This window comes from Diaporthe amygdali (genome assembly GCF_026229845.1).
Source record: "Diaporthe amygdali strain CAA958 chromosome Unknown NODE_48_length_299215_cov_64_995801, whole genome shotgun sequence".
NCBI lineage: Eukaryota > Fungi > Ascomycota > Sordariomycetes > Diaporthales > Diaporthaceae > Diaporthe > Diaporthe amygdali.
The window spans coordinates 16,413-28,133 of record NW_026517068.1 but is presented as its reverse complement, the minus strand read 5'-3'; the positions used below and the strand labels follow the sequence as shown (position 1 = coordinate 28,133).

Here is an 11,721-nt window from a genome sequence, read left to right as displayed (position 1 = left end):
GCCGGGCACATCAACAACGGGCGAAGAGGTTGAGAAGGGAAGGTAGTATTTGGCGGATGGTGAGATGTCGCCCAAGTTGGCGCACTCGGACTGCGGGAGACCGTATTGAGCGACTCATCCGGTTGGCATATACTCCTGGGGCCAATGTAGGCCATATGGCCAGTATATACGTGTATAGCCATGGGCAGCCCGTCAACTAGTCAGCTTGACTAGTCAGCTTGAGCATCGTGAGTAGACGAGAGAAGATAGCACCGGCAATGGCGGCCTGTGTGAAGAGGTCGTCGGTCCGGTTAGAAACTTGGCACCCATCATGGTCACCTGAGCGCTGCCGTCTCAATGCAGCGTCTTTAGGAACCTCGTGCGTTGAATGTGAGCAAAGTGGGCCTATTCGAGTGTTGGTTATAAGGCCAGGCCCATGAGAGATGGAGTCCAAACGGTCACTTGACGAGAGAAAGGGAGTGAGTGGGCTGTTCACAGAGAGAGTCGGGCCCGTGGAAGAAGTGGTCAACAAAGAAAGGTACATCACAGGTCATGTAAATGCATGTATCTGAGCAAGTACTCCAGGTACCCGCTAATCTCGACCCTGGGGCCCCGGACTGGCAGTGGGACCTTTACCCCTGTCGAGGGATTCGCAAACTGAGGAGCTCTGACCTGATTTTCTTGTCGCACGCCCATTGCCGCTGCACGTGAACCCCTCCAGCTCGCCGCCAACCATCACCAGATCTTGCCCTCCCCCTTGCGAACAGGCCAGCTTCACATAAATTGGGCTGCGCTGTGCTGAGCTGTGCTTTGCCAAATAGCACAACGTCCAATGCTTACGGCTACATGCAGTATCACACACCCTGCCCTTGTTGCACCCAGCCCATGACACAATGAAGACCGCCCGAGGGGCCTTCACATGCCTGCGATGTCGCATCTCGCAGTCGCAGTCGCAGTCGCAATCACGAACACAGGTGCGGCTACAGGCGCCGACACAATTACATAGCACACCACAAATCCGCAGGCAATTCCACATCTCGTCGCGACTGCGCTCAGAACAGTCCCTCGCCGCGGGCAGGCCCACCATCGCCCCCAAGCCGACCATCGACATCAAGCACATCCGCCAGAATCCCGCCCTCTACGAGCAGACCTGCCTCGAGCGCAACTACAAGGCCCAGGCCGCGTACCCGGCCCGCATACTCGCCCTGCATGAGGAGTGGCAGGCCCGCCAGCGCGACGGCCGCGCCCTGCGCGAGCGCTCCAATCTGCTGCGCCGCCAGATCGCCAACCCCTCGTCCGTGAGCGCCGACGAGGACCCGGCCGCTGCCAAGCCGCGCACGCGCGACGAGCTGCTCGACGAGGCGCGCCAGCTCAAGCAGCAGCTCGGCACCATCGAGCAGGACGAGGACCGCCTGCAGGCCGAGATCCAGGCCCTCGCCCTGTCGCTGCCCAACCTCACCAGCGACGACACCCCGCGCGGCGACCTCCCGGCCGTGCTGAGCTACATCAACGACCACCCGGAGCCGCACCCGCAGTCCTCGGACCGCGTCTGGCGCTCCCACGTCCACATCGGCTCCGAGCTGGGCATCCTCGACTTCGCCGGCGCCGCCACCAGCTCCGGCTGGGGCTGGTACTACCTGCTGGGCGACGGCGCCCAGCTCGAGCAGGCCCTGGTCGCCTACGCCCTCGACACCGCCCGCCGCTACGGCTGGGCCCAGGTCAGCCCGCCCTCCGTCGTCTACAGCCACATCGCCTCCGCCTGCGGCTTCCAGCCTCGCGACCAGCACGGCGAGACCCAGGTCTACACCCTGGGCCAGAGCCCCCGCGACAGGGAAAAGGGCCGCCCCGAGCTCAGCCTCGCCGCCACCGCCGAGATCCCCCTCGCCGGCATGCGCGCCGACACCGTCATGGACGAGGCCGACCTGCCCAGCCGCCGCGCCGCCGTCAGCCGCTGCTACCGCGCCGAGGCCGGCGCCCGCGGCGCCGACACCAAGGGCCTGTACCGCGTGCACGAGTTCACAAAGGTCGAGCTGTTTGCCTGGACGCCGCCCGACGCGGACGCCGCCGACGAGGTCTTTGAGGAGATGCTCGACATGCAGACCGAGATCCTCGGCTCCCTGGGCCTGCACTGCCGCGTGCTGGAGATGCCCTCGGCCGACCTGGGCGCCAGCGCCGCCCGCAAGAACGACATCGAGGCCTGGTTCCCCTCGCGTGCCCGCCGTGACACCACCGCTGCCGCCGTCGGTCGCGACGGCCAGGAGGGGGCGGCCGACTCGGCCGAGGAGGAGGGCTGGGGCGAGGTCACGTCCGCCAGCATCTGCACCGACTACCAGACGCGCCGGCTGGCGACGAGGGTCCGCATCGGCGGCGCCAACGGCAAGATGGTGTTTCCCTGGACTGTCAACGGCACTGCGCTGGCCGTGCCGAGAGTGCTGGCTGCCATATTGGAGACTGGCTGGGACGAGGGCAGCATGACGGTCACGATCCCCGAGGTCTTGCGGCCGTGGATGGACGGGAAGGATACCATCGGCCCAAAAAGCCGCACGCGTTAGTTGCGCCGGCGCTTGGTTGAGCCCAGGCTGGTGAGAAGAGTGGCAAGGGCGATGTAGAATATGCACGGTTCGACGATGGGGCTAGATAGCGAGGACACATGCATAAGGATAGGATACATCATAGCATGGCATACCCGGCAGGCTGGTTTATCTACGCATCAAATTCATCACTCAAAGCATAATTAGCATGGCTGGCGGTCGCATTGCATCATGAGTAACGCTATCATATTGACCCGTGGGCCTCTGGACTATCTACCTAATAGTTGGAGAAGGAGGTGACAATGAGACAAAATACCATGTCATCCATGCCTTCTTCGCTCCGTCTTCCATATCCGTGTTTGATTGTAGTGGTCGCTGTGGGACGTCTCATCGAAGGCAAAAAAAGACCAAAACACCCGTAACACCCAGCTTATGTTCGAAACCAGAACAGACCTCGTGACGTCGTACAAACACAAAGGGGGGCCATTCTGCCATAACATCCATTGGTCATCCCTTCACAGTTCCGTTTCCTCCATTCCCGTGTCCATCCGTCCGCCATCCCAAATCGTAAGTGCACCATGCCATTCATTCATACAACAGGTTTTCCTAGCCCTCCAACAGGGCAGGTTGACCTCCCACAGAGGACGCTCCATCACCTATCGTGCTGGTCGCGCCGAGTCCGTTCTCGCTCTCCGAGCCACTTACAACGCTGTCAGTGACAAGCGAGCTGCCCACCGCGCTTTCTGTCCAGTCGCTACCCGAGTCAGAGTACGTATCATAAGGGTCCTGCTCCTCGGTTCGTGCGTCCGTGTACTCCGACCCTGTCACCGAACCACTGCGCACACTTGACCGCCGCAGCGTTTCCGTGTCGCTATGATCGCCTTCCCGGTCGTCGGCCTGGCTACCATCGACAAGACTCTCGGTGCCGGCATCAGTGAAATCCTCACTCACAGCACTGCCACCATCGACGAGGCTCTCGGTGCCTGGATCGCTCCAGTTATCACTCAACGTGCTGCCGCTGAGCTCCGACGCTCCCACAGCACCGCCACCGCCACCAACAAGGACAACCTCCCCGCCTGGGTGCTCGCTGGCAGGAGTCTCGTCAAACCCTTCCTCGTCGCTCTCTCTAAGCGCGACGACGTCCATGTTGACATTCTCCTTGTCGCCTTCGCCACCAGCGTGGAGGTCACCGTAGCCCTTCTTGCCGGCATTCGCCCGCCCGTTCCAGCTCGACTTCCGGAGGGCCCCTGCGCCACCGAGAGTCTTGACGCTCTGACTCCTCTTGAATCCAGCGCCACCTGCGACTGTCGCAGCACTGAGGCCTGACTGCTTGTTAAGCTGGCTCAGCGACAGGATGCGGCGGGTCTGCTGTGGCGGCTGAAGGCCGTTGCGCTTGGAGTTCACGGCAGTCTTGAAGGCCGTCTGGTGGTGGCCGCCTGACTTGGAAGGTGCCGTTGGCTTCTCCTCAGGAATGCTGTCCTCAGCGGGCTTCTGCTTCGACGTCACCCGCTTGCGACTCATGATATCACGGGTCTCACGGTCCTTCTTGCTTGACTTGGCCATGAGAAGGATCCTGCTTTGGTCCATGACGCCCTCCAGGATGCGTCGTTCCAGCGCCTCTGCCCGGAACTCCATGTCATGGAGCTCCTCGCGGCGCAGCTTAAGTGCCGTCTCCAGGGAAGATACATCGCCGGTGAGCTTGACCTTCTGCCTAACAAGGCTCTCCTGCTCCACCTTTAACCCGACAATGCTATCCCGTAGACGGTCCTCTTCCATCTGGAGATCCACAATGGTTACCTCGGCCTGGTCTTTCTGGGCAAGTCTGCGCTCCAGGGCAACATTGGTCTCATGTAAAGTTTTGACCGTCTCCTGGAGTGTCTTTTCCATGTCCTCGTGGTCGTCCTCGATCCGCTGGGTCTGGGATGCCAGGAACGCCGAGAGCTCTGCAGCCGTCTTGACGACCTCGCTGTGGACCTTCTCGAGCGTGCTCAGCTGCTCGAGGGACTTGTCGGTTGTTGCGGTGTGGTCTACGAGCTTGTCGAGCTTCTCGTGGACGCCAGAGTCGTCATATTTCTCGGGCGGAGGCGGCAGCATGAGTGGTTCGGGCTTAGCCTCTTCGATCTTTTGGCTGATCTTCTCCTGCATCTCGTTGACGGACGTCTTGGAGTGCTCAAAGTGTTGGTCGACCATGGTGAGGACATCCTGGACTGCTTCGAGGATCTTGGGCTGGAACTCGCTGACCTCGCCCTTGAGCCCTTCGAACACACCCATGGCTTCCTTGACTTGATCGCGAGTCTGAGTGTGCTCCGCCTTGTTGTCGGTGTGGTTGTCGTCAGACTTTAGGTACATATCCTCGACACGAGTGAAGACGGTTTTCGACGCCTCTTCCATCTTTTCCAGTGAGTCAGTCACAGTAGAGCCCAGCGTGTCGATGAGGGTCTTGAGCTCTTCAGCAACAGCCTTCGTGCCGACGACAGACTCCTCGAGGTGCTCGTCACGGGTGTCTGCAGTCTTGTGGCGTTCCTCCAGGGCGGTCTGAAATTCGTCGTATTTGGTAATCACTTCGTCGATGCGTTCATCAATCTTGGCTCGAAGTGTGTCGGTTGTCGAATCAATTTTCTCGTCCGTCTCGAGCTTCGCGCCGACCACGCCGGCCTTGGAATCTTCGAATTCGGTCTTCATGGTCTCGAACATCTCCTTGAGATCCGAGTGGACACTGGCATTCGCGCCGATTGTCTCGCCCAGGGTCTCAAGGGACTTGCTCAGGCCCTCAACGCCAGTGGCACCTCCCTCGAGCTTCTCCTTTACCATGGTTTGCATCTCCTCGAGGAACGTCTTGACTTCCGTCACCCGATCAGCGACACCAACAGTCTCTGCCTGACGCTCCTCGAACTGCTTGGCGTTGGTCTCGGCATGCTTGTCCGCCAGCTCCTTGAGCTCGGTCGCGTGCTTTTCAGTTGCCTCCTTCAGCTCCGTGGCTTGCTTTTCCGTGGCCTCCTTGAATTCCGTGTTCTGCTTCTCCGAAAGCTCTTTGAACTCCGTGACTAAGGTTTCGAGGCTCTTCAGGTCGTCCTTTGAAGGGAGTGCGGCAATGTCAGACTTGACCATCTGCTCGACAACAGCCTTGACGTCGAGACACACCGCCTCAATGGCGTCTGTGTCGGTCTTGGTCACCTTCTCCGGATCTTCGAGCTGCTTTTCGTGACGCTCCTTCAGATCATCGAAGGCACCAACAAGCTGAGTGACGAGAGACTCGACGGCCTTGGTATCCTCACGGTGTGAGATGTCCTCGAGCTTCGTGGTCAGGCTGCCAAGTCCTTCTTTCGTCTCGAGAATTAAGGCCTCAAGTGCGTCGACGTGGTCCTTGCGAATTGCCTGCTCTCCATCCATGAGGTCATCAAGACGTGCCTTTGTGTTGCGAAGAATTGTCTCAATGGCTTCAATGTCTTCTCTCGTCGCAGCATCGGTGGGGGCGGGCCCTTCTCTTGGAGCCGGCGTCTCCCTGCTGGCCAAGTCATCGACTTGGAGCTTAATGCTGTCCAACATCTCCACCATAAGTTCGAGGTCGTCTTTCGTAAAAGACGGGCCTGACTCAGCTGGCGCGGGCGCGGGTTGAGGCGGTGGGCTTTCCATAGCCTCAACCTTGATGCGGAGTTGTGAGATGAGCACTTCGAGGTTCTTAATATCATCTTGTTTCAGCATATCCGCTGGCACGATGGCATCGGCGCTGATCGGTGCCAAAGCCTTACTGTTCTCACGTAGGCCTTCGATGTCAGACTTGACACCGTCGAGACCGGACTTGAGAGCATCAAGGACCTCGTCGTTGGCGGTCATATCAGCGGGTTTGTCGGCGATCTTCTCAATGCTGACCTTCAGATCGTTCAGACCCTCCTGTAGTGCATCGAGGACCTCATTTGTTCCGGCAATCGGACGCTGACTGATTTCTTGTCTGAGGCTACCAAGCCCTTCCTGCAGTGCATTGATGACTTCTTCGTGGCCTCCGTGCTGAGCTTGTGGAGTCACCGGTACCAATGTGCCATTGACCGTTTCTCGCAGAGCCTCTATCTCCTCTTTGATCAGGACCCTGGATCCGTCACCCTGCTTGGAGACAAGGTCCCCAATCTCGTCACGAAAGTCGTCAAGGCTCTTCAGGAGCCCCTCCATGAACTCTTCTTGACTCGCGACACCGGTGGCCCTGTCGACATAGCCCTCAATATCGGTTCGCAGTCTTTCGAAACCATCTTTGGTAGCATCGAGGACCTGCTCAGTATCTCGGCCGTTGGCAGCAACATTTTGCTTGGCCTCCAGAGAAACAGCCTTGAACTCCTCATGCATGGACTCCATAATTTCGTGAAGGCGTCCAATGATCTCCTCATTGTTGCCTTGGAATGGGACTAGAGGGCCTCTATCCTTTGCGGGCAGCTCCAGAGTCTCGAGGCCCTGCTTAACGGCGTCGATCATGTCCTGCTTGGAAAGGTCTGCTCCCAAAGCAGATGCGGCCACGGGGAATTCAAATTCCTCGAGGCAGTCCCGAACGGCTTCGACGATCTCGTCACGGGACAGTGCAGGTGGGACGTCGATCGGCGGAGGCGAGAAGTGTTGCAGGCCTTCTACCACTGCTTTGAAGACCTCCTCCCGTGTCGCTGCTTGAGGTTTGTCATCTTTTGGTGCATATTGCATGAAGCCCTCTTTGAGACAGGCGAGGACCTCATCCCTCTCGAGACCGACCTGTTCCACGGTGATTTCTGGTTTGTACCTTTCCCATGCGTCTCTGACAGCTTCAATGACGTCCTCCCTCTGAAGTTCAGGAGCATCCTTTTGCAGTGCTTTCGAGTCCTTGAGCGCTGTCCTCAACGCATTGTAAATCTCGTGATAGTCCACTGTGGGCGGCTTGTTGGCAGCCACGATGGCTTGCGATTGTCGGTGGTGCTCTTTTGTGACGCGGTTGATGTGGTCCTTCATCTCAAGAAGCCCCTCTCCGACAACCTTGTTGATTTCGGCCTTTGTTGCTGCAGCGGACTTGGCCTGGCTCGTCTCACCGACGTCGTCAAGCCTGCGGCCGATCTCACGCCCCATGCCGAGAACCTCGCCGCGAAGCTCTCGAACAAGAGCCTTAACCTCAGCCGTCAGGCCTCCTCCTTGTGCGACGCTGTCCTTGACGGTGCGGATGATTTTGACAATATCATCACTGATCAGATCAGCAGCTGCTCTCGCCATGGGTGCTGAGGCCCGACGCATGTCCTTATCCTGGACGAGTTGGTCCACACGGGATTCCAAGGACCTGTTACTGTACATCTCAGCTCCTTCATCGAAACTCATATTCCTGGGCAGTCCTGGCTTGCCCCTGACAGCTCCACTGCCACCAGGCTGAGCAAGGACAACAGACTGATCCATGTTGTTCTTAATAAGACGCTGGAGATCCTCAACCTTCTTCTCGACAACCGAGCCATTGAGTTTCTCGGCCAGGTCGGACAGCCGAGTCAAAAGTTTTTCCTGGCCATCCTTGGTTCCCATCTCACGAATGATCTTTTCGAGGAGTGTTACCGAGGCGGACGGATCACTGCCATATAGTGACGGAGTGCTAACGCTGTCCCGATCTAGCGACGCTGAAAAACTATTTGGTGATGGAATGCGAGGTAATGCGAAAGGGCGAGAGTTTGAGCTGATTTTCGAGGAGGGAGAGAGCGAATACGGTTTGTTGTCGAGCAAGAGTGGCCCCCCATGCAAGTCTCGCGATGTTGTCCGTGAGTGGACTTCCTCCATGTTATGAAGCAGGTCACGTAGGTGCTTCCTGATGTCCTCATCACGGGTGTGAGTAGCTTCCTTCAAGCTCAGCAAGTCTGTAGCATTATCCCTGCTTCGTCGGCTCAGCTGCGACATCTCCTTTTGCAGCGCTGTTGCTATGCTCGTCAGATTCAGAATTTGGCCCGAGAGGGTGTCCAGCTGTGGTTGAGGCCTTGCCGCCCCTGTGGCGCCATTGGTGACGTTGGCTAGGGGCTTGTCGGCGTCCCTCTCGCGGGGGGAATCTTTCGGAGTTGACATTGTCTGAAGTGCCAGCATAGTCGCGGACTGTGGGGGTGTATTCTCGCCGAGAATACTCTGAGGACGCCTCGGAGTCGGCCTTAGTACGGGCGTTAGGCTCTGACCGAGGGGGGTGAGGCTGATCTGTTTCTCGTCCTTCTCATCCAGATTGTGTCCTACGGAAGTATCTGTGTTGGTTCGGGACGGGGTTGTTGGTCTCTCCTTCCTTTCTGGTGATCTTGTGGGAGAGCCACCCCCCTCGATCATCAGGCTCAGGTCGCGAACCGACGACGGCTGCAATGACTGCATGCGCCGGTGCGCAGCGCCCCTGCCGGTGGTCCTCTCGGGAGAGACGTCTGGGGTTCGTTTTGTGAGAGGATGTGGCACGAGCTGGTTCTCGCGGGCTTTTTCTGTGAGGGCGGCATGTGCAGTCTGGATGGCAGACGAGGTGCCTGCGCGGGAAGTAGCCGTGACAGGCGACTGCGGGTTCAAGGGCAGCGGAGGAGGAGCCCGCTCGGGGTCTGAGCTGTCCCACCTGATAACTGTACTTAGCTTGCGCCAGAGTGAGGGCATGACATGGTGTGTAAGGACTCATCATTTGATGAGTGGGCGTGAAGCGGCGTGTAGAAGAGGGAGCCACAGGCTGGTGGAGGAATGTTCACTTACATGGGCACTAGAGCGCGGCTCTGGTCGAACGAGAATGACTGAGAATGGGAATGTCTTGAAGAATGGCTTGACCAAGGACGATCGCCATGGTTACTTGAGGAATCCCTCTCGCTGGGAGGCATGGTGGAGTATGTCCCGGGCTATCGTGGAGTCTTATTGTCGGGCTGGAATGGAGGTGTCTCTAGGCGGGAGCGGGTTTGTTGATCGAGGTCGGGGTGCAATGGCAGGGTATCGCGGCACTGTGTAATTAGGAAATGGCAGATAGAGCCAAACAGCTCGAAGAATACCTGGACGAACTGAGAAAAATTACGGGATGGGGGAGCAGAGGATCAAGGAATTGCTCTATAGCCGGCAGCGTTATTATGAGAGAGCATGAAGTTGCAATTTGACATTGCCATTCATGTTGGGCAGTGATGGATGGCTGGGAGGATTTTGGACGGGGCATGGGGGGATTGGGTGGATGAGGCGTACCAACAAAAGCTGCAACTGCGTAAGCGCATCTGCAAGGTGCGACTGTATCGAGCACCTCCAGCCATGTTGTTTATTCCTGCCAAGCTGGTTTCCACAGCACCCAACCACTCAATTGGGCCGATTGCCTGGAAGGCGCCACTCGCAACCGTGTCACCCCTGTCGCGTCTCTCTCGGTTCATCCCGGGATGACTGGGGTACCTTGCACATGTACTTTGCACACAGCCATCGATAAGCGATAGCAGCCTCACAGGCGGTGAAAAGCTGAGAAGACGCGTTTATTGTACGATAGTGCAAGGACATCACCCTTTCTACGTCACCACGCCAAGTGTATACCCTTGAGCACGGCACGTGAGTTTTCGGCAAACGACTACTCTGGGAACGGGTTCTTCATCAAATGAACCGTAAAAGGTTTGTATTCGCCGCTGTCTATTCCTATTCTGACCCAGCAAATCCCCTACACTCAGCAATTTAGCTAGTGCTGGTCGCAATCAGCTGCGACAGGCCGAGGACCTGCGCGGTGGTGATCTGCGCCGATGAGGTGTTGAAGCCCTCCTTGAACGGCAGGCGCTCCTCCTCGAACACGACCTTCATCCACTCCAATGGCGCGGCAGGCTCAGTGAAGCTTCCCCCGAGCGTCCCCAGGATCACGGCAGACTCGCCCAGGGACACGGTGACCTGGCTCGAGGTCAGGTTGAACGACGGGTTGGTGGCCTGCGCGGTGGCTATCCTCTTGCTCCGCGCCGAGGCCATGGTCGCGACGTCGACTGTCGACTCCACCGCGCCCGCCTCCAGGTAGCCCCTCGTCTCGTCCCAGACTGTCTCGTTGAACGTCTTGGCGTCGCCTGTTACGGCGAAGTCGGCTCGGGAGAGACTGCCGTCGTGCTCGATCACGTTGTGCTTCGCGATGTCGTCGAGGTTGAACGTGCTCGAGTTGCCTGTTGTGGACGTCGCAAAGGCGGCTATTATGCGTTAGTCACCTGCTACGGAGCCGAAGCGATGCATTCTGGAAGAGTGTGGTGAAGGACGGATGGGCAATCGTGACAGGGGAAGGTTAATACGTACGGGTCCCGAGTGTGCGAACGAGCGCCTCGTCGAAGTTGATGGCCTGGCCCAGCCCCGTGATCAGGTCCTGCATGCTGATCTCCTTGCCGTCTCGGGCCAGATAGCCGTGGTTGGCAAGGGAGTTGAGCATCGGGCAGGGTGAGCGTTTAGCCGCGGCATCGGGGGCTTGCCAGCTGAAGTTGGGGTCTTCATCGCGGCGGATGGCCATGGCGTGGGCTGACATGGCGGCTGAGGCGGCGAGGACTAATGAAGCGCGCATGGTTCAATGAGTGTCTTGGATCAAAAGAGAGGCTGTGCGTGCTGCCAAAGAGAGAGTGAAAGGCTGCGAGCGGGAAGAGTCGTGTGATGCAGAGTCAGGGCAATGATCTGGAGTCCACGTTCAAGCCATCTTATTATACGTCTTCTACCTCCACTTCGTGGGTGGGTTCCGCACGGTCAGTGCTGGCTGTATGCCTCGGTCGACGATGGAAAAAGTTTATTATTAGCCGTGTTGTTAGTTCTGGATATATCGTCCCATTCCACGTTCCCCGTTCGCGATTCCCCAGCGGCCGCTCCGAGAGGCCGGCTAATCCGACAAAACCGTCCCATCTTCCACATGGCAGCTTCGCCGAGGCGGCCGCGCTGTCCAACGCATGAAACTTCAACGTCGAGTCTTGGGAATAAGGGGTTGGCTAGAATTGCATGGGCGGGGCAAATCCACTTCGATCTTTATTTACCTTGGCTATATTAAGCAAAGGACGAGTTACACAGGTTCATCCTGACCGTTTCTGCCTCGATGGGCTGACGAGTGCCGCTTGCTCGCAAATCCCTACGCTATAATTGGCCCAGGGGCGATTGCTACCGTGGGTCGTTTGAAAATAATGAATACGGGTGGTATCTTGCCTAGTTGACTACTGCGTAAGGATCTCCTATGCGTGCGAGTAATGTTGAGCTTGGCACCCTGAGAAAATCGAACGCTAGAAGGTCCGAAATGCTGCGGCGAAAACACATA

General features: G+C 58.0%; 3 protein-coding genes across 3 annotated transcripts; 1 reads left to right on the top strand and 2 right to left on the bottom strand.

Moving 5' to 3' along the window:
• Positions 1-872: 872 nt before the first annotated feature.
• J7T55_015742 (uncharacterized protein) lies at positions 873-2,531 on the top strand (the record flags this gene model as incomplete). The annotated part of the gene is made up of 1 exon (XM_053134749.1): positions 873-2,531. The coding sequence occupies one exon, from the start codon at positions 873-875 to the stop codon at positions 2,529-2,531; it is 1,659 nt and encodes a 552-aa protein (XP_052987440.1).
• A 585-nt stretch (positions 2,532-3,116) lies between these two features.
• J7T55_015741 (uncharacterized protein) lies at positions 3,117-9,104 on the bottom strand (the record flags this gene model as incomplete). The annotated part of the gene is made up of 1 exon (XM_053134748.1): positions 3,117-9,104. The coding sequence occupies one exon, from the start codon at positions 9,102-9,104 to the stop codon at positions 3,117-3,119; it is 5,988 nt and encodes a 1,995-aa protein (XP_052987439.1).
• A 1,032-nt stretch (positions 9,105-10,136) lies between these two features.
• Positions 10,137-10,989, bottom strand: J7T55_015740 (uncharacterized protein; the record flags this gene model as incomplete). The annotated part of the gene is made up of 2 exons (XM_053134747.1): positions 10,137-10,627; positions 10,731-10,989. 2 exons carry the CDS (start codon positions 10,987-10,989, stop codon positions 10,137-10,139), a joined length of 750 nt encoding a protein of 249 aa, XP_052987438.1.
• Positions 10,990-11,721: the final 732 nt, after the last annotated feature.